At 39.6% G+C, this 22842-nt stretch overlaps 2 protein-coding genes across 2 annotated transcripts in view; both read right to left on the bottom strand.

Moving 5' to 3' along the window:
- b3galnt2 (beta-1,3-N-acetylgalactosaminyltransferase 2) overlaps nt 1-15091 on the bottom strand; it is a 51401-nt gene extending 36310 nt beyond the window's left edge. Inside the window, exons 1-2 of the mRNA XM_079843606.1 lie at nt 14839-15091; nt 7958-8084 (exon numbers count right to left, since the gene is read on the bottom strand). Of these exons, the coding sequence (XP_079699732.1) occupies nt 7958-8084; nt 14839-14944 (233 nt within the window). The 5' untranslated portion in view covers nt 14945-15091. The remainder of the gene's footprint in view (nt 1-7957; nt 8085-14838) is intronic.
- Nucleotides 15092-17677: 2586 nt separating this feature from the next.
- The window catches only part of gng4 (G protein subunit gamma 4), a 39111-nt gene continuing 33946 nt past the window's right edge, over nt 17678-22842 (bottom strand). Inside the window, exon 3 of the mRNA XM_079842202.1 lies at nt 17678-20017. Coding sequence (XP_079698328.1) covers nt 19889-20017 — 129 coding nt within the window. The 3' untranslated portion in view covers nt 17678-19888. The remainder of the gene's footprint in view (nt 20018-22842) is intronic.

Below are 22842 nucleotides of genomic sequence, written 5' to 3' on the forward strand. Positions count from 1 at the left end.
ATGGATGGATGAATGAATGGAATGACAGCGATGGATGGATGAATGGATGGATGGAATGACAGCGATGGATGGATGGATGAATGAATGGAATGACAGCGATGGATGGATGGATGAATGGATGGAATGACAGCGATGGATGGATGGATGGATGGATGAATGAATGGATGGAATGACAGCGATGGATGGATGGATGGATGGATGAATGAATGGAATGACAGCGATGGATGGATGGAATGACAGCGATGGATGGATGGAATGACAGCGATGGATGGATGGATGAATGGATGGATGGAATGACAGCGATGGATGGATGGATGAATGAATGGAATGACAGCGATGGATGGATGGATGAATGAATGGAATGACAGCGATGGATGGATGGATGAATGAATGGAATGACAGCGATGGATGGATGGATGAATGAATGGAATGACAGCGATGGATGGATGGATGAATGAATGGATGGAATGACAGCGATGGATGGATGAATGGATGGATGGAATGACAGCGATGGATGGATGGAATGACAGCGATGGATCGATGAATGGATGGATGGAATAACAGTGATGGATGGATGGAATGACAGCGATGGATGGATGAATGGATGGATGGAATGACAGTGATGGATGGATAAATGGGTGGATGGAATGACAGCGATGGATGGATGAATGGATGGATGGAATGACAGCGATGGATGGATGGATGGAATGACAGCGATGGATGGATGGATGGATGGAATGACAGTGATGGATGGATGGATGAATGGATGGAATGACAGCAATGGATGGATAAATGGATGGATGGAATGACAGCAATGGATGGATGAATGGATGGATGGAATGACAGTGATGGATGGATGAATGGATGGATGGAATGACAGTGATGGATGGATGAATGGATGGATGGAATGACAGTGATGGATGGATGGATGGAATGACAGCAATGGATGGATGGATGAATGGATGGAATGACAGCGATGGATGGATGGATGAATTGATGGAATGACAGCGATGGATGGATGGATGAATGGATGGAATGACAGCGATGGATGGATGGATGAATTGATGGAATGACAGCGATGGATGGATGGATGGATGGATGGAATGACAGCGATGGATGGATGAATGGATTGATGGAATGACAGTGATGGATGGATGAATGGATGGATGGAATGACAGTGATGGATGGATGAATGGATGGATGGAATGACAGTGATGGATGGATGAATGGATGGATGGAATGACAGTGATGGATGGATGAATGGATGGATGGAATGACAGTGATGGATGGATGAATGGATGGATGGAATGACAGTGATGGATGGATGAATGGATGGATGGAATGACAGTGATGGATGGAATGACAGCGATGGATGGATGAATGGATGGAATGACAGGAATGGATGGATGGATGAATGGATGGAATGACAGCGATGGATGGATGAATGGATGGAATGACAGCAATGGATGGATGAATGGATGGAATGACAGCAATGGATGGATGAATGGATGGATGGATGGAATGACAGCGATGGATAGATGGAATGACAGTGATGGATGGATGAATGGATGGATGGAATGACAGTGATGGATTATTACATTATAACAAATTATTAAACATGAACAAATGGAACAGTTTTTTCAGACACAGCGATTGATGGATGGATGGATGGAACGACACAGTGATGGATGGATGGATGGATGAAACGACACAGCGATGGATGGATGGATGGATTGATGGATGGACGGACCGACACAGGGATGGATGGATGGATGGATGGATGGATGAAACGACACAGCGATGGATGGATGGATGGATTGATGGATGGACGGATCAACACAGTGATGGATGGATGGATGGATGGATGGTGCAACACTACTGGGGGTGTAGCATAGCTCTGAACACAGAATGACGTGTGGGCTATTCTACATCTGTGTGTTTTTCCTCTTCTCAGCCAAAGCTGAAGTGCATTAGCCGGTCGTTTCTGAATCACGGGTGTTTAATCTGAGATGAGGATCCGCAGCTGAGACCAGCACGTCCAGGGCAAACAGGCTTTGACTATTTTATTTCACTGAACATTATTGTATTTATCCGTTATATGGAATTGGCCTTTTAAAGGATATTGCTTTACCTCTGAGCACTTGAGCTTCACGGAGACTGGAGTGTTTTTTGAGAGGCTGCTGTGTCGACCTTGATGTATTGCAATATTGAGGTTTTACTTTGATTTTAGAAAATAAATGTCATTGCCGTCCTCACAGAGGTTTCCTGTTTTCACTGGCGTGTCTCTGAGGTGCATCTTTGAGCTTCTTTACATTCAGTACCAGTCAAATACTTCAGTTCAGGCCTGGTTCCACAGACGGGGCTCAGATTAAGCCAGGATTAGGCTTTAGTTCAATTAGGGCATTTAAGAAGCTTTTATAAACATTACTGATGTGCATCTTGAGATCATCCATGGATGAGGGATGGATGGATGGATGGATGGAACAACAGCGATGGATGGATGAATGGATGGATAGAATGACAGTGATGGATGGATGAATGGATGGATGGATGGAATGACAGTGATGGATAGATGAATGGATGGAATGACAGTGATGGATGGATGAATGGATGGAATGACAGTGATGGATGGATGAATGGATGGAATGACAGTGATGGATGGATGAATGGATGAATGGATGGAATGACAGTGATGGATGGATGAATGGATGGAATGACAGTGATGGATGGATGAATGGATGAATGGATGGAATGACAGTGATGGATAGATGAATGGATGGAATGACAGTGATGGATGGATGAATGGATGGATGGATGGATGGAATGACAGTGATGGATGGATGAATGGATGGATGGAATGACAGTGATGGATGGATGAATGGATGGATGGATGGAATGACAGTGATGGATAGATGAATGGATGGATGGATGGAATGACTGATGGATGGATGGAATGACAGTGATGGATGGATGAATGGATGGAATGACAGTGATGGATGGATGAATGGATGAATGGATGGAATGACAGTGATGGATGGATGAATGGATGGAATGACAGTGATGGATGGATGAATGGATGGATGGATGGAATGACAGTGATGGATAGATGAATGGATGGATGGATAGATGAATGGATGGATGGATGGAATGACAGTGATGGATGGATGAATGGATGGAATGACAGTGATGGATGGATGAATGGATGAATGGATGGAATGACAGTGATGGATGGATGAATGGATGGAATGACAGTGATGGATGGATGAATGGATGGATGGATGGAATGACAGTGATGGATAGATGAATGGATGGAATGACAGTGATGGATGGATGAATGGATGGATGGATGGAATGACAGTGATGGATGGATGAATGGATGGATGGAATGACAGTGATGGATGGATGAATGGATGGATGGATGGAATGACAGTGATGGATGGATGGAATGACAGCGATGGATTATTACATTATAACAAATTATTAAACATGAACAAATGGAACAGTTTTTTCACACACAGCGATGGATGGATGGATGGATGGAACAACACCGCGATGGATGAATGAATGGATGGATGGACGGACACAGCGCTGGATGGATGGACGTACACAGCGATGGATGGATGGATGGATGGATGGATGGACGGACGGACAGACCGACACAGCGATGGATGGATGGATGGATGGACGGACGGACACAGCGATGGATGGACGGACCGACACAGCGATGGATGGATGGATGGACGTACACAGCGATGGATGGATGGATGGATGGACGGACGGACAGACCGACACAGCGATGGATGGATGGATGGATGGATGGACGGACACAGCGATGGATGGATGGATGGATGGACGGACACAGTGATGGATGGATGGATGGATGGACGGACGGACAGACCGACACAGCGATGGATGGATGGATGAATGGACGGATGGACGGACCGACACAGCGATGGATGGATGGATGAATGGATGGATGGACGGACCGACACAGCGATGGATGGATGGACGGACACAGCGATGGATGAATGGATGGATGGATGGAACGACACAGCGATGGATGGATGGACACAGCGCTGGATGAACGGATGGATGGATGGAACGACACAGCGATGGATGGATGGACACAGCGCTGGATGAACGGATGGATGGAAAAACACCGTGATGGATGAATGGATGGATGGACGGACGGACACAGCGATGGATGGACGGACACAGCGATGGATGGACGGACACAGCGATGGACGGACGGACACAGCGATGGATGGACGGACACAGCGATGGATGGACGGACACAGCGATGGATGGACGGACACAGCGATGGATGGATGGATGGATGGATGGAACGACACAGCGATGGATGGATGGACACAGCGCTGGATGAACGGATGGATGGAATAACACCGTGATGGATGAATGGATGGATGGACGGACGGACACAGCGATGGATGGACGGACACAGCGATGGATGGACGGACACAGCGATGGATGGACGGACACAGCGATGGATGGACGGACACAGCGATGGACGGACGGACACAGCGATGGACAGACGGACACAGCGATGGATGGACGGACACAGCGATGGATGGACGGACACAGCGATGGATGGACGGACGGACCGACACAGCGATGGATGGATGGATGGATGGACGTACACAGCGATGGATGGATGGATGGATGGATGGATGGATGGACGGACGGACAGACCGACACAGCAATGGATGGATGGATGTATGGATGGACGGACACAGCGATGGATGGATGGATGGACGGACACAGCGATGGATGGATGGATGAATGGATGGATGGACGGACCGACACAGCGATGGATGGATGGATGAATGGATGGACGGACCGACACAGCGATGGATGGATGGATGAATGGATGGATGGACGGACCGACACAGCGATGGATGGATGGACGGACCGACACAGCGATGGATGGATGGACGGACCGACACAGCGATGGATGGATGGATGGATGAATGAATGGATGGATGGACGGGACACAGCGATGGATGGATGGATGAATGAATGAATGAATGGATGGACGGACACAGCGATGGATGAATGAATGGATGGATGGACGGACCGACACAGCGATGGATGGATGGACGGACGGACACAGCGATGGATGAATGAATGGCTGGATGAATGAATGAATGGATGGATGGACGGACGGACGGACACAGCGATGGATGGATGGACGGACGGACACAGCGATGGATGAATGAATGGATGGATGGACGGACGGACACAGCGATGGATGGATGGATGAATGAATGGATGGATGGACGGACGGACGGACACAGCGATGGATGGATGGACGGACCGACACAGCGATGGATGAATGAATGGATGGATGGATGGATGGACGGACAGAGCGATGGATGGATGAATGAATGGATGGATGGACGGACAGAGCGATGGATGGATGAATGAATGGATGGATGGACGGACGGACACAGCGATGGATGGATGGACGGACGGACACAGCGATGGATGGATGGACGGACGGACACAGCGATGGATGGATGGACGGACGGACACAGCGATGGATGAATGGATGGATGGATGGACGGACAGAGCGATGGATGAATGGATGGATGGATGGACGGACAGAGCGATGGATGGATGAATGAATGGATGGATGGACGGACAGACACAGCGATGGATGGATGAATGAATGGATGGATGGATGGACGGACGGACACAGCGATGGATGGATGAATGGATGGATGGATGGACGGACAGAGCGATGGATGGATGAATGAATGGATGGATGGACGGACAGACACAGCGATGGATGGATGAATGGATGGATGGATGGACGGACAGAGCGATGGATGGATGAATGAATGGATGGATGGATGGACGGACAGACACAGCGATGGATGGATGAATGAATGGACGGACGGACACAGCGATGGATGAATGGATGGATGGACGGACGGACACAGCGATGGATGAATGAATGGATGGATGGATGGACGGACAGAGCGATGGATGGATGAATGAATGGATGGATGGACGGACAGAGCGATGGATGGATGAATGAATGGATGGATGGACGGACGGACACAGCGATGGATGGATGGACGGACGGACACAGCGATGGATGGATGGATGAATGGATGGACGGACACAGCGATGGATGAATGAATGGCTGGATGAATGAATGGACGGATGGACGGACGGACGGACACAGCGATGGATGGATGGACGGACGGACACAGCGATGGATGAATGAATGGATGGATGGATGGACGGACAGAGCGATGGATGGATGAATGGATGGATGGACGGACGGACACAGCGATGGATGGATGGATGAATGAATGGATGGATGGACGGACGGACGGACGGACGGACACAGCGATGGATGGATGGACGGACCGACACAGCGATGGATGAATGAATGGATGGATGGACGGACAGAGCGATGGATGGATGAATGAATGGATGGATGGACGGACAGAGCGATGGATGGATGGATGAATGAATGGATGGATGGACGGACGGACACAGCGATGGATGGATGGACGGACGGACACAGCGATGGATGGATGGACGGACGGACGGACACAGCGATGGATGGATGGACGGACACAGCGATGGATGGATGGACGGACGGACACAGCGATGGATGAATGGATGGATGGATGGACGGACAGAGCGATGGATGAATGGATGGATGGATGGACGGACAGAGCGATGGATGAATGGATGGATGGACGGACAGACACAGCGATGGATGGATGAATGAATGGATGGATGGACGGACGGACACAGCGATGGATGAATGGATGGATGGATGGACGGACAGAGCGATGGATGGATGAATGAATGGATGGATGGACGGACAGACACAGCGATGGATGGATGAATGGATGGATGGATGGACGGACAGAGCGATGGATGGATGAATGAATGGATGGATGGACGGACGGACACAGCGATGGATGAATGGATGGATGGACGGACGGACACAGCGATGGATGAATGAATGGATGGATGGACGGACGGACACAGCGATGGATGAATGAATGGATGGATGGACGGACAGACACAGCGATGGATGGATGGATGGATGGATGGACAGACACAGCGATGGATGGATGAATGGATGGACAGACACAGCGATGGATGGATGAATGGATGGACAGACACAGCGATGGATGGATGAATGGATGGACAGACACAGCGATGGATGGATGAATGGATGGACAGACACAGCGATGGATGGATGAATGAATGGATGGATGGACGGACAGACACAGCGATGGATGGATGGATGAATGGATGGACAGACACAGCGATGGATGGATGAATGAATGGATGGATGGACGGACGGACACAGCGATGGATGAATGAATGGATGGATGGATGGACAGACACAGCGATGGATGGATGAATGGATGGACAGACACAGCGATGGATGGATGAATGGATGGACAGACACAGCGATGGATGGATGAATGGATGGACAGACACAGCGATGGATGGATGAATGGATGGACAGACACAGCGATGGATGGATGAATGAATGGATGGATGGACGGACAGACACAGCGATGGATGGATGGATGAATGAATGGATGGATGGACAGACACAGCGATGGATGGATGGATGGATGGACAGATTGAATCATTTAATACTGCAGCTTTGATGAGATGACATACTTTCAAACATCTTCATTTCTTCATAATAACAGCAGTGAGTCGCATTACATCCCGCTCGACCGGTTTTAATGAGCATTTGCCAGAACGATATTTAAACATGGAATATTTATACGGTTCGATAAAGTTGCAGACCAACATAAAAACCCCTCAGATCAATAAAGTCTGATCTTCTAGAGTAAACCAGTGTGTGGAGTGAGTTTTAATGAGATGCATCATGTGTGTGTGTGTGTGTGTGTGTGTGTGTGTGTGTGTGTGTGTGTGTGGTACTGACCGTGTCTGGAAGTGCGGGTGGTGTTTGATGTACCCCAGCCATGTGTCCCTTATGGCCTGCCGGAGGTCATGATGATGCCGAGCCGACAGAACGCCCACCAGCACCTCACGCACGGCCTTCTGGTTATCTAGCAATGCAATGTTGAGCAGAAACACAATAATCAGCGGATATTCTCCCACACTGCTCATGTCTGAAAGCCTTTCTGGCCGGCTGAAGTGCAAACTCAGAGCAGAGGATGCCGAGATGAAAGTCTCCCCTTTGTATCCTCTAATGGATTGTCACTTGTGTCCTATTTCACCACGTGTGACAAACATCAGAGTAAGTGTGTAATGCGCATCTGTGCCTTTGTTGCCAGGTAAATCTCTCTCAGAGTTCAATGGGATCTCAGATACTTTCCACACGCTTTCTACGCCTTTCAAATCCGGTGCGCTTAATGCAGACCCGATATGATCATTAGTGATATTATAAGTCAATTGATGCGAGCTGTCCTGCACGCTTATGGAATATTAAAGTGCATGGAGTATTGATGTTCTTATACACTGGTGCCCATGCAGTCAACATTAACCCACTTGTGCCCACATTTTTCTGAATGGTTTCATGATATATCCATGTTAATGGTGTCCTATGTGAACATGTTCTGCATTTATTTTCCCCAGGTTTTAGTTTTTTTTCTTGAAAATCATATTTGAATAGTTACCGGTGGGCTGATGTTTTGTATGCACCCCTTCAATGTCAAATTTGACTAGGAGAACATTTGGCATCTCAAAATAACTGCTTTCAACTAGGGCTGCCACTAACGACTATTTTTATATTGATTAATCTATCGATTAATCGATTTACCTATCGACTAATTTATTGATTAGCCTATCGACTAGTTTATCGATTTATCGATTAACCTATCGACTAATTTAGCAGTTAATCGATTAACCTATCGACTAATTTAGCGGTTAATTGGTTAACCTATCGGCTAATTTAGCGATTAATCGGTTAACCTATCGGCTAATTTATCGATTCGTTTATCGACTGATTTATCGGTTCATCGATTAACCTGTCGACTAATTTATCGATTAGCCTATCGACACATTTATTGAATAGTCTATCGACTAATTTATCAAATAATCGATTAACCTATCGATTAGTCTATCGTCTAATTTATCGATTCATCTATTAACCTATCGATTCATCGATACACCTATCGACTAATTTGTCGGTTAACCTATTGACTAATTTATCGCTTGGTCTATCGACTAATTTATCGATTCATCGATTAACCTGTCGACTAATTTATAAATTAATCGATTAGCCTATCGGCTAATTTATCGATTAGTCTATCGACTAATTTATCGTTACATCAATTAACCTATCAATTCATCGATTAACCTATCGACTAATTTGTCGGTTAACCTATTGACTAATTTATCGATTAGTCTATCGACTAATTTATCAATTCATCGATTAATCTATTGACTAATTTAAATCGCAATAATTTTCAACAATTTTACTTAAAAACGTTTCATTTAACTTGCAGCGTTGGCCTTCAGTAGTGTACTATAATTAAGTATAAATGTAAACAAGCCCTTGACAAAACGTAAAACTAAAAGAGTAAAAATGTAAAAAGGTACACATTTGTAAACCATGATAACAAAAAAAGAGAATATCAGTAAATACTTTTTATATAGAATAGTGTTGTCACGATACCAACATTATGACTTCGATACGATACCAGACTAAAATACCTCAATACCGATCCATACCATGGCAAAAATAGTAATTGAATAATATGACAGAACTTACTATTCATTTTTTAACCCTCTGGGGTACTTCGGGTCAAAATGACCCGAAGCGTTTAAAAAAAACAATGTTAAAAATCGTAGCTTCATCGGAATGGTCCGAAACTTGGTGACTTTATTGGTACTTGGTATATGAACACCCAAAAAAATTGGGGACAGGATTTAAAAAGTCTAAGTGGTCATTAAAAAAAACTCACACTCAGGACCTTCGGGTCAAAAATGACCCCCATAGGAAATCAATGCGAAATTGGCAAAAATATGAAAATACAGAGTTTTTTTGTGCATATAATCTACAAATCAGCCAGGATGCAGAAAAAAGGACTCAACGGTGAAGGGGTGAGCTCTGATGTCCTGTAGTGGTTAAACATGAGATATAATTCGTCTTTTGAGGATTTTACGGCCGATCTTTGCTCTCATGAATCTATAATTTGTTGTCTGCCAAATCGTTTTGACTGAGGGGAAAGAGAAGTTTCATAACTTAATTTTTTAAGGATATTTAAATATACATGCAGTGAAGATAATGTAGGTGTTGCCTGGACCACATTTGTGTGGCTATTAATGTTTAATATATATTTTTAATGAACATGAAAAGAGGCAGAGTGGTGTTTTATGACATATTTCTCCTGGAGCGCCTTGAACGTGCCTCTATTTCGCTTCAAACGCTCGATTTTACGTATACACGCGTCCACAGCTTTGAATGGATTCAAAATGTTCAAGCGTCCGGTAGACGTGATTTTGACGCTCTATTCGCCTTTGGTGTGAATGCAGCATAAGGGCTAGAAACTAAATTCTTTTTTCCTCTGATTCCTGAGCCCTATGACTCTGAATTTTCCGAAAAACGTACTTTTGCAAACTCCTACTAGGCTATTGCCCCAATTTTCATGAAAATTGCACCAGATCATCTTCGGACTATGCTGACAAAACAAGAGGATTCAAGATGATTATTCAAACTGTTCTCGAATAACTCGCAAATGACAAAGTGCCCACAAAAACGAATGTCAGGCTATATCTCCGCATCGCTTTAGCATATTCTAACCAAACTTGGTGTGTGTTATGACAACCATGACCTGAGGCTGCCTGCAGCGTTTTGGCGTGTGGTCCAGAGGTACAAAAATTGGATGTTTTTAATTATAACTTCAGAATGCTTTAGCCAATAATCATAAAACTCACGCCGAGTCATACCATATCCAATTTTCCCATATCAAACATTTTGGGCGTCGGCCATTTTGAAATTTGTCGAAAAGTGATATATTTTATGAACGCATCTGCATATCATTACGAAACTCAGTATGTCTTCAGCACCAAGCCCTGAAAGTACTCAAAAATTTCCGGGGCAGCGCCACCTTGTGGACAAAAGTTATAATGAATTTTACAAAAATGCTAATAACTTTTGATTAAATTTGACTATTGTCATAAAACTGGTTTTAATTGATTCCTTGGGTCATGCCAAGAACATAGATCTCAATTTTACCACATTTGGCCACACTTCCTTTTCAATATTGTGATTTCCTTTACAAACCTACTTTTCCAAACTCCTTCTAGACCGTTTGTCTGATTTTCACCAAAATTGAACCGTAGCATCTTCAGACCATGACAGCAAAAAGTTAATTTCTTGTCAACAGACAAAACCGTTTTCATATACTGCAGCGATGAAGTTGAGGCAATATGCCAAAATCACTCTGGAGGCTGTATTTCTGCAATACTTTGACATAATGACACCAAACTTTGCCTGTGTCATTGTCACCTCGCTCTGACCACATCAATTTCATGACTGTTCCACCTATTGGTCAAAAGTGATAAATCATTATTAGTGACTGTATATATGATTTTTCAGTCGTTTTGCCTAAAATCACCTTAAAACGCCTTTAATTGCTCATTGTTGCAGTTCCGACACTGTTAGCCATGTTGGCATATCTTATTGGGTTCTTTGAGCTTGGCCCTAATAATGGCTGCTGGTTTTTTCTCTTGAAATCCTTTATTTGGTTGTTTTCTTGCGTGTCATTGAGATATAAAACATGGATACTATCTAGAAAAATACTTACAAAAGGAAAATGACAACTATACACTGCGACAACTATAGTTGCCGGTGGGCTTAAATGGGTTAAAGATCATTGGACATGCATGATCTACACATTATCATATGCGTTAAGCAGAAATCGTTGTGTATGATTTGAGCACTATCACAGCATCATAAATATTTCTATAATTGAGTATTTATGCTCTATAAACAAAACGTATGGATGTTTTTATGCTTATAGCAGATTGAATTCTGACTGTGTGACTCATTCCACAGACGCATAAAGTTGACTAATAGACACGCTTATAGAACAATTAATGCATATACATCGTTCTTATGATGCTACTTATGCACATAGATGCATATATAGATACAGTATATAATATATTACTCATATACATCGTTCTTATGAAGCTACTTATGCACATAGATGCATATATAGATACAGTATATAATATATTACTCATATACATCGTTCTTATGAAGCTACTTATGCACAAAGATGCATATAGATACAGTATATATTAATGCATATGGAAACTTGTTTGTTTAGTACATTAATACTTAACTGAATGTGTAAGAATGCATTCTCAATTCTATTAGAACAAATAATGCATATAGAACACAGATATTGACTGCATATATAAACTATTGCTCATTTTATATAGATTAATATATATATGTGTGTGTGTGTGTGTGTGTGTGTGTGTGTGTGTGTGTGTGTGTGTGTGTGTGTGTGTGTGTAAAATATATATGCAATTTTATTATAGTAGATTTACTAAATATATATATATATATTTTTAATTGTTCTAAATATAATATGCAATAGTTTCTAGATGCACTCAAAATCTCATTTTCTATAAGAATTGAGCATTAATGTCCTGTGAGCAAAAAATATGAATGTTTTTATCCATGGATCATTCACGCTCTACATGCTTTTAGCATTAAAGTTCCCTATGCATTGAATTAAACATTTATTTATGCATTATAGTATAGATTCATGCTCAAATGATATGAACTTTAAGTAGTAGTTGTTCTAAATAAAATGTGCAATAGTTTCTAGATACACTCATCATCAATTTTCTATAAGAATTGAGCATTAATGTCCTAGACGCAAAGTATAATGCATTGATCATTCATATTCCAGATTCATAGAATGTGCATTAAAGTTGCATAGATAGATAGATAGATAGATAGATAGATAGATAGATAGATAGATAGATAGATAGATAGATAGATAGATAGATAGATAGATAGATAGATAGATAGATAGATAGATAGATAGATAGATATAAAACGAGCAATAGTTTATATATGCAGTCAGCATCTGTTCTATGTGCATTATTTTATATGCATACATTATTTTATATCTATATGCATTATTTTATATGTATATGCATTATTTTATATGTATATGCATTGTTATATGTATATGCATTATTTTATATCTATATGCATTATTTTATATCTATATGCATTATTTTATATGTATATGCATTGTTATATGTATATGCATTACTTTATATCTATATGCATTACTTTATATCTATATGCATTACTTTATATCTATATGCATTATTTTATATCGATATGCATTATTTTATATCTATATTCATGATTTTATATCTATATTCATGATTTTATATCTATATGCATTACTTTATATCTATATGCATTATTTTATATCTATATGCATTATTTTATATCTATATGCATTACTTTATATCTGTATGCATTACTTTATATCTATATGCATTATTTTATATCTATATGCATTATTTTATATCTATATGCATTATTTTATATGTATATGCATTACTTTATATCTATATGCATTATTTTATATGTATATGCATTGTTATATGTATATGCATTACTTTATATCTATATGCATTACTTTATATCTATATGCATTATTTTATATGTATATGCATTATTTTATATCTATATGCATTACTTTATATCTATATGCATTATTTTATATGTATATGCATTGTTATATGTATATGCATAATTTTATATCTATATGCATTATTTTATATGCATACATTATTTTATATCTATATGCATTATTTTATATCTATATGCATTATTTTATATGTATATGTATTATTTTATATGTATATGCATTGTTATATGTATATGCATTATTTTATATCTATATGCATTATTTTATATCTATATTCATGATTTTATATCTATATTCATGATTTTATATCTATATGCATTATTTTATATCTATATGCATTATTTTATATGCATACATTATTTTATATCTATATGCATTATTTTATACCTATATGCATTATTTTATATCTATATGCATTATTTTCTATGCATTATTTTATATACATGATTTTATATCTATATGCATTATTTTCTATGCATTATTTTATATCTATATGCATTATTTTATATGCATACATTATTTTATATCTATATGCATTATTTTATATCTATATGCATTATTTTCTATGCATTATTTTATATCTATATGCATTATTTTATATGCATACATTATTTTATATCTATATGCATTATTTTATACCTATATGCATTATTTTATATCTATATGCATTATTTTATATCTATATGCATTATTTTCTATGCATTATTTTATATACATGATTTTATATCTATATGCATTATTTTATATGCATTATTTTATATCTATATGCATTATTTTATATGCAATATTATATAGTTATATGCATTATTTTATATTTATATGCATTATTTAATATACATGATTTTATATCTATATGCATTATTTTATATGCATTATTTTATATCTATAGGCATTATTTTATATGCATACATTATACATACAATTAATAGAATAGAGAATGGTTACATGAAGCTTCATAAGAACGGACTATTAAAGATGTATATGCATTAATTGTTCTATAAGCGTGTCTATCTTAGTCAACTTTATGCGTCCAGGATCTGTGGAATGCAGAGGTCACACCAACACACTTTCTACTCAACACTAGCTGGCATTCCTACAAATAACAGACGGAACAGAATAACAAAGTCAGAGTCGCTTTAAAAGTTGAAGCGGAGCGGAGCGGTACCTGCAGAGCCCAAACCCAACAGGAGCGCAGTTCTGTCCGTCCAGCCGAACCAGTGAAGCAGCGCCGCGATCACACACGGGAACAGCGCCGCCGCTGCGCTTCTCATGGACGGGCGACTGGATCCAGACACCGACGCTTAACGGGCTGCGCACAGAACCGAGCACACCGGCGGCTCGACGCGCATCGCGGAGTTGTGATGAGTGTCGGGCGCGTGCGCGTCATGTCTAAAAGCACGCTGATGACTACGGGAGTCAGGCGACCAATAGGAGCGCAGCGCTTGACGCGCGGTGCCTTCTGGGAAATGTAGTTTTATTAAATGAACGCTGTAATTGACGTTTCCTGATCTTGACTTGCAATAGCGATTACGTCGTTAGTGATTGCGTTTTTTGGTTTTAATTTGGTAAATCATAATTATGAAAAAAATAATTATGAGATAAAATGTCAATTGTTGTGTCGCTTTTGTATTTTTAAGGAAAAAATGTAAATCCCCAAATTCTCATACACTATATTGCCAAAAGTTACACGCACATGAACCTCTCCATTCTTAATCCGTAAGACAGCTTCTAACAGCTTCAGCTCTTCTGGGAAGGCACGAGGTTTAGGAGTGTGTATGGGGATTCCTCTAGAAGCGCATTTGTGAGGTCAGGCACTGATTGATTGATTGTTTGATTGATTGATTGAAAACTTTATTAATCCCATTAGGGAAACTGATTGGCCACCAACTTCAACAATACAACCAACAAACTCAACACACAGTTAACACATAAATTAAGAAACGATTAATACCTGATTAAGAGCCAGTACGACATGATACAGTATCACAAATCAAAAGTACAGGAAAAATAATAATAATAATAATACATATATATATATACATACACCTACACATACATTAATGGTGTTCGTTGAAATATCTAACCGCTGCAGGGACAAAAGACCTTCTCATTCGTTCACTAGAGGCATTACCAATCATTCACTGAACGAGCTTCTTAGACATTTAAAAATATTGTGGAGTGGATGGCCTTCAAAATGATGCGAAACGATTTTTAGTTTTGACCTTATCCTCTTCTCCAAAGTGACCTCCAGTACTGATGTTGGACGAGAAGGTCTGGCTCTCAGTCTCCGCTCTAATTCATCCCAAAGCTGTTCTATCGGGTTGAGGTCAGGCCTCAAGTTCCTCCACACCAAACTCGCTCCTCATGTCTTTATGGAGACGCTTTGGTCACTGGTCAGTCATGCTGGGACAGGAAGGGGCCGTCCCCAAACTGTTCCCACAAAGTTGGGAGCATGAAATTGTCCAAAATTAAAAGTTCCTTTCACTGGAACTAAGAGGCCAACCCCTGAAAAACAACCCCACCCTATAACCCCCCCTCCACCAAACTTTACACTTGGCACAATGCAGTCAGGCAAGTCCCGTTCTCCTGGCGACCGCCAAACCCAGACTCGTCCATGGGATTGCCAGAGAGAGAAGCGTGATTGGTCACTCAGAGAACACGTCTCCACTGCTCTAGAGTCCAGTGGCGGCGCGCTTTACCCCACTGCATCCCACGCTTTGCATTGCACTTGGTGATGTAAGGCTTGGATGAGCTGCTCGGCCATGGAAACCCATTCCCTGAAGCTCTACACACTGATCTTGAGCTCATCTGAAGGACACAGGAGTTTGGAGTCTGGAGCTCTTGACTCTTCTGCAGAAAGTTGGCGACTTCTGTGACCCTCAGCATGCGCTGACCCCGCTTCATGGCGGAGTTGCTTCCACTTTGTTATAACACCACTAACAGTTGAGCGTGGAATATTTAGTATAATATTTGGACTTATTGCACAGGTGTCCACCGATCACGGCCCCACACTTGAGTTCTCTGAGCTCCTGAGAGCGGCCCATTCTCTCACTGATGTGTGTAGAAGCGAACACACACACACACTCCTGAGAGCGGCCCATTCTCTCACTAATGTGTGTAGAAGCGTCTGATTTATACACCTGTGGCCATGAAATGGCGTCCCATTACTTTTGGCAATATAGTGTATATCATGTAAATCCCAATCCTATAATAATAATTTACAAAAACAGTGTGCAATGCTCTGTCACACCACTAGATGTCTCCCTTGACCACAATTTTCTTTAATGTTTTCAGCACACAAACACATGAAAGCGTCATCGTTCCTCCAATGCAAGCACACCAAACACTGAATGCAGACCGTTTTAAAATGTTTATTAATTTGTACAACTGCACAGATCTACACATTCAGACTTCTAAAAGAGAAAAGTGCAGAAAAGCACCAACAAATCCATACATTTAGGCATTGATTCAATTACAAGGTATCTCAAAGTCCTAATATTTAAAGAGGGTAATCAGTCCATGCAAGATATGGTTTTATAATAATAATAATAATAATAATATTTAAAAGATCATTTACATTTTGGGGTTCATCCGTACTGCAATTCTGTAGAAATCTTTCGCCTGAAAGCCAACAAACCCTCGTTGTCATCGAACACGTGGAGCATTAGCGGAATATAAAAGTAAATGTTGAAGCGTTTAGAATAATAAATACCAACCCTACACACACACTCTTTGTTTTCTCTTAATGTAAAGACTATCTCATGCAACATTAGCATCTCAAATATACATCTGTGGTGTCGTCTGGGTGTCGAAAGGCCCTCGGCCTCCATCCACCCTAGCACACTTTAAAGGGGCTTTAATACAGGATACACGAGCAACACCTCAATCAGGTGCTGTGCATTAAATAGAATAACACTCGGTCTTGTATAAATTAGCAAAGACTAGGCTAAAATACAGTGATATAAAGAAAAGACATTTGACATTGTGCTTTTTTTGTTTGTTTTGAATAGGAAAAAGCCTGTGAAATAACAGTGTAGAGGACACGCCATAGTCACAGTACTTGGCACTCAGAAACCATCTTTCTATACGAGCGCACACACACTCACTCACACACACACACACAGGTCAACATGCAGGCTCTCCGTTTGGCATTTCAGTCAAAGGCCTTGCTGTTTAAATCAACTCAAAAGCTCTTGTGAAACATGCCCAGCGTTAGTAAGTGTGAAGAAATCATCATCGTGATCTGAGGAATGAATGTGTGCATGTGGGAAGCTCCGGTTCAGGGAGTGTTTGTTTCATTGGCAAATTCAATGCATTTCAAGTCAGACTGAATTCTTTAATCATAAATCCTCTTATAAGGTGTAGAGTCGCTTACAGGAATGGCCAAAAGTGCCAAAACTGCACCGATTCACAATCAGTTTCTCATGTCTGAAGTTTACTTTCACAAATAATGAGCAGGCCTTTTCAGCGAGGTCAGGAAACTGGATTTGATTCACATTCGCTTGATTCAAAGTACAGTTCTAGTTCAGATGCATGACAAGTCAAAAGTTTGGACACATCTGCGCATACTTTATTATTTTTTACGCTCATCAACATTGCATTTATTTGATTAAAAATAGGGAAAAATTGTGAAATATTATTACAAATTTAAATTAAATGTTTCCTGTATGAATATATCTTAAAATGTAATTTATTTCTGTGATGCAAAGCTGAATTTTATCTCATCAACACTGTATTTATTGGATTAAAAAATTGGAAAATTTGTGAAATATTATTAAAAATGTAAAATAAATGTTTTCTGTGTGAATATATTTTAAAATGTAATTGATTACTGTGATGCAATGATGAATTTTCATTCAAGAATGTTGCATTTATTTGATTAAAAATAGGGAAAAAGTTTGAAATATTATTACAATTTAAAATAAATGTTTCCTGTGTGAGTATATTTTAAAATGTAATTTATTTCTGTGATGCAAAGCTGAATTTTCTCTCATCAACATTGCATTTATTTGATTAAAAATAAGGACAATTTGTGAAATATTATTACAAATTTAAATTAAATGTTTCCTGTATGAATACATTTTAAAATGTAATTTATTCCTGTGATGCAAAGCTGAATTTTCACTCACTAATGCTGTATTTATTGGATTAAAAATAGGGAAAAATAGTGAAATATTATTACAATTTGAAATGAATGTGTCCTATGTGAATATATTTTAAAATGCAATTTATTCCTGTGATGCACAGCTGAATTTTCACTCATCAACATTGCATTTATTTGATAAAAAATAGGGGGAAATTGTGAAATATTATTAAAAATGTTAATTAAATGTGTCCTATGTGAATATATTTTAAAATGTAATTTATTCCTGTGATGCAAATCCGAATTTTCTCTCATCAACACCTCCTTTATTTGATTAAAAATAGGGGGAAAATTTTGAAATATTATTAAAAATGTAAAATAAATGTTTCCTGTGTGAATATATTTTAAAATGTAATTTATTTCTGTGATGCAAAGCTGAATATTCACTCACCAACATTGCATTTATTTGATTAAAAATTGTGAAAAATTATTGTGAAATATTATTACAAATGTAAAATAAATGTGTCCTATGTGGATATATTTTAAAATGTAATTTATTCCTGTGATGCACAGCTGAATTTTTAATGAAATGGCCATTTAAAATCTAAATACACAAGTCAAAAGTTTGGGCACATCTACTCATTCTTTATTACGTCTATCATTCAGAAAAAGAAAATAGTAAAAAGTAATGAAATAACTTTTGTAAACAAATTAATTCATCGTCACAATTCATCAACAATTTCAATTATTAATGTCCAAACATTTGACCGGGCAGTGCATATCAAACACAGGGTTGTTTTATAAAAAAATGTCTGAATAACATAATAATAATCCTAATAAAAGGGCCACCCGCCAGGCCTTCACGTCCTGAAATGAGGAAAATGAAAGAAAAACACACTCACAAAAACTCTCTCATCCCATAAGCAGTGAGAAAGGCTGTTCTCTAATTACGAAGCAATAACAAACCTAGTTAACGAGACATGAGACGCTCTGACTGGGCTGCCAGTTAATGGACTCCCCCAGAACCCCCGCGGGCCTCCAGGAGGGACGGAGCATCAAGAGCTCAAACACAGCTCAGCGGCAGAACCAGAGACGCAGAACCCTCGGCAGAACCTGCAGAACCGGCCCGGCCTCAGAGGATGGTGCAGAAGAACTTCTTCTCCCTGAAGGGGTTTTCTGAGGCGGGGACGGGCACGATGAGCGGGTCTTCTCTTATGTGTGCGTCACAGTACGCCATCAGGTCCGCCGCCGCCTTCGAAACCTGAGGACATCACACACTTGATGAAGACAAATATTATTGACATTTCAATTAACCGCTTCTGTGTGAATACACACAGAGAAATAGGGTGTCAAAATTGTACCTTTAGGGGTTCAACAGCTTGTCGCTGGGGCATTTGTACCTTTTTTACCAAAGGTTCATAGTAGGACCTTAAAGGGTTAGTTCACACAAAAATGAAAATTCTGTCATTAATTACTCACCCTCATGTCGTTCGACACCCGTCAGACCTCCGTTCATCTTCAGAACAGAAATGAAGATATTTTAGTGTAAATCTGATGGCTCTGAAAGGCCTCCATTGGCTCAATGCACGGTTCACTCTCAAGACCCTTAAAAGGCACTAAAGACGTCGTTACAAAGTCCATCTCACTACAGTGGTTCTACAATAACTTTATGAATCAGCGAGAATAGTTTTTGTGCGCAAAAAAACCCTAAATAATGACTTACATAGTGATGACGATTTCAAAACACGGCCTCATGAAGCTTTGAAGCGTTATGAATCAGTGAGTTGAATCATGATTCGGATCGTGTGTCAAACCGTCAAACTGCTGAAATTTGGCGATTCAAACTGCTGAATCGACTCACTGATTCATAACGCTTCGAAGCTGCATGAGGCCGTGTTTTGAAATCGTCATCACTATATAAGTCGTTATTTAGGGTTTTTTTGCGCACAAAAACTATTGTCGCCGATTCATAAAGTTATTGTAGACCCACTGTAGTGAGATGGACTTTGTAACGACGTCTTTAGTGCCTTTTAAGGGTCTTGAGAGTGTAAAGTGCATTGAGCCAATGGAGGCCTTTCAGAGCCATCAGATTTACACTAAAATATCTTCATTTGTGTCTGAAGATGAACGGAGGTCTGACGGGTGTCCAACGACATGAGGGTGAGAAATTAATGACAGAATTTTCATGTTTGGGTGAACTAACCCTTTAAGGTACGTATTTGTACTCTAAGGTACTAATATGCACCTTTTAGGAGTAAAACAGGTACAAATATGTCCTTTTAAGGATACTGCCCCAGCGACAAGCTGTTGTACCCCTAAAGGTACAATTTTGACATCCTATTTCTCTGTGTGTATTCACTGAAAAAAATGGTGTGTTGGATTACATGATTTAATCATGTACATCGGTTCCACATGAATCAATTAAGTTAAACAAACATTATTTGTTCACATAATTTCAACATTTCAACAGTAATTTTTAAGTAACCGAATTAAGTAGTCTCACAGTGTAATTTAAATTGTTCGAATAATTCCACCATAATTAAATATTAAATACTAATAAACAATTTAAAGTCTCCCCCTTTTTCTCATTTTGCCCAAAAACACATAAAATAACACTTAATTTCAACAATTTTACTCTAGTCGTCAAGTCCCAAGCAAAGCATGCTGGGAACTACAGTTTCCGCAAAAATCATTTTCGAGTACTTAATTGGTTCACATTCACCCCAAATAATTAAATCTAGTAGATTGCACATTTTAGAGAATTACATTCATCGAAAGCAATGAAATCATGTTTAAATTTGTTGCGTAGATCACAAATAATAAGATTAAGTAAATTGGACAACATGTGTTTTCCAGTTTTTTCAGTGTAATTCATTCCTGTGGATTTATCATTACTCCAGTCTTCAGTGTCACATGATCCTCCACTAATCATTCTCATTTGAGGATTTGATGCTCAAGACACATTTATGATTGTTATTATCAGTGTATAAAACTGTGATACATTTTATTTTAAGGATTCTTTGATGAATAGAAAGTTCAAAAGAACAGCATTTATTTGAATGTATAATTATTAACTTATACACTTTTGATCAATTTAATGTGTACTTGCTGTATAAAAGCAATTTTTTCCCAAGCTTTTGAACAGTACTCTATGACGTTTCCACAAAAATATGAATCAGCACAACGGTTTTTAACATAATATTAAGAAATAATAATAACTAATATATAGTGTCATTATTCACTGAGTCAGTTCAGAGTTGATTCAGTTCAGTTCAATAGCTGTGTACAGTTAATCAATTATGAAGACTATAGTGTCATTATTCACTGAGTCAGTTCAGAGATGATTCAGTTCAGTTCAATAGCTGTGTACAGTTAATCAATTATGAAGACTATAGTGTCATTATTCACTGAGTCAGTTCAGAGTTGATTCAGTTCAGTTCAATAGCTGTGTAAAGTTAATCAATTATGAAGACAATAGTGTCATTATTCACTGAGTCAGTTCAGAGTTGATTCAGTTCAGTTCAATAGCTGTGTAAAGTTAATCAATTATGAAGACTATAGTGTCATTATTCACTGAGTCAGTTCAGAGTTGATTCAGTTCAGTTCAATAGCTGTGTAAAGTTAATCAATTATGAAGACTATAGTGTCATTATTCACTGAGTCAGTTCAGAGTTGATTCAGTTCAGTTCAATAGCTGTGTACAGTTAATCAATTATGAAGACTATAGTGTCATTATTCACTGAGTCAGTTCAGAGTTGATTCAGTTCAGTTCAATAGCTGTGTACAGTTAATCAATTATGAAGACTATAGTGTAATTATTCACTGAGTCAGTTCAGAGTTGATTCAGTTCAGTTCAATAGCTGTGTAAAGTTGATAAATTATGAAGACTATAGTGTCATTTTTCACTGAGTCAGTTCAGAGATGATTCAGTTCAGTTCAATAGCTGTGTACAGTTAATCAATTATGAAGACTATAGTGTCATTATTCACTGAGTCAGTTCAGAGATGATTCAGTTCAGTTCAATAGCTGTGTAAAGTTAATCGATTATGAAGACTATAGTGTCATTATTCACTGAGTCAGTTCAGA

This window comes from Gobio gobio, assembly GCF_949357685.1.
Source record: "Gobio gobio genome assembly, chromosome: 18".
Taxonomy (NCBI): domain Eukaryota; kingdom Metazoa; phylum Chordata; class Actinopteri; order Cypriniformes; family Gobionidae; genus Gobio; species Gobio gobio.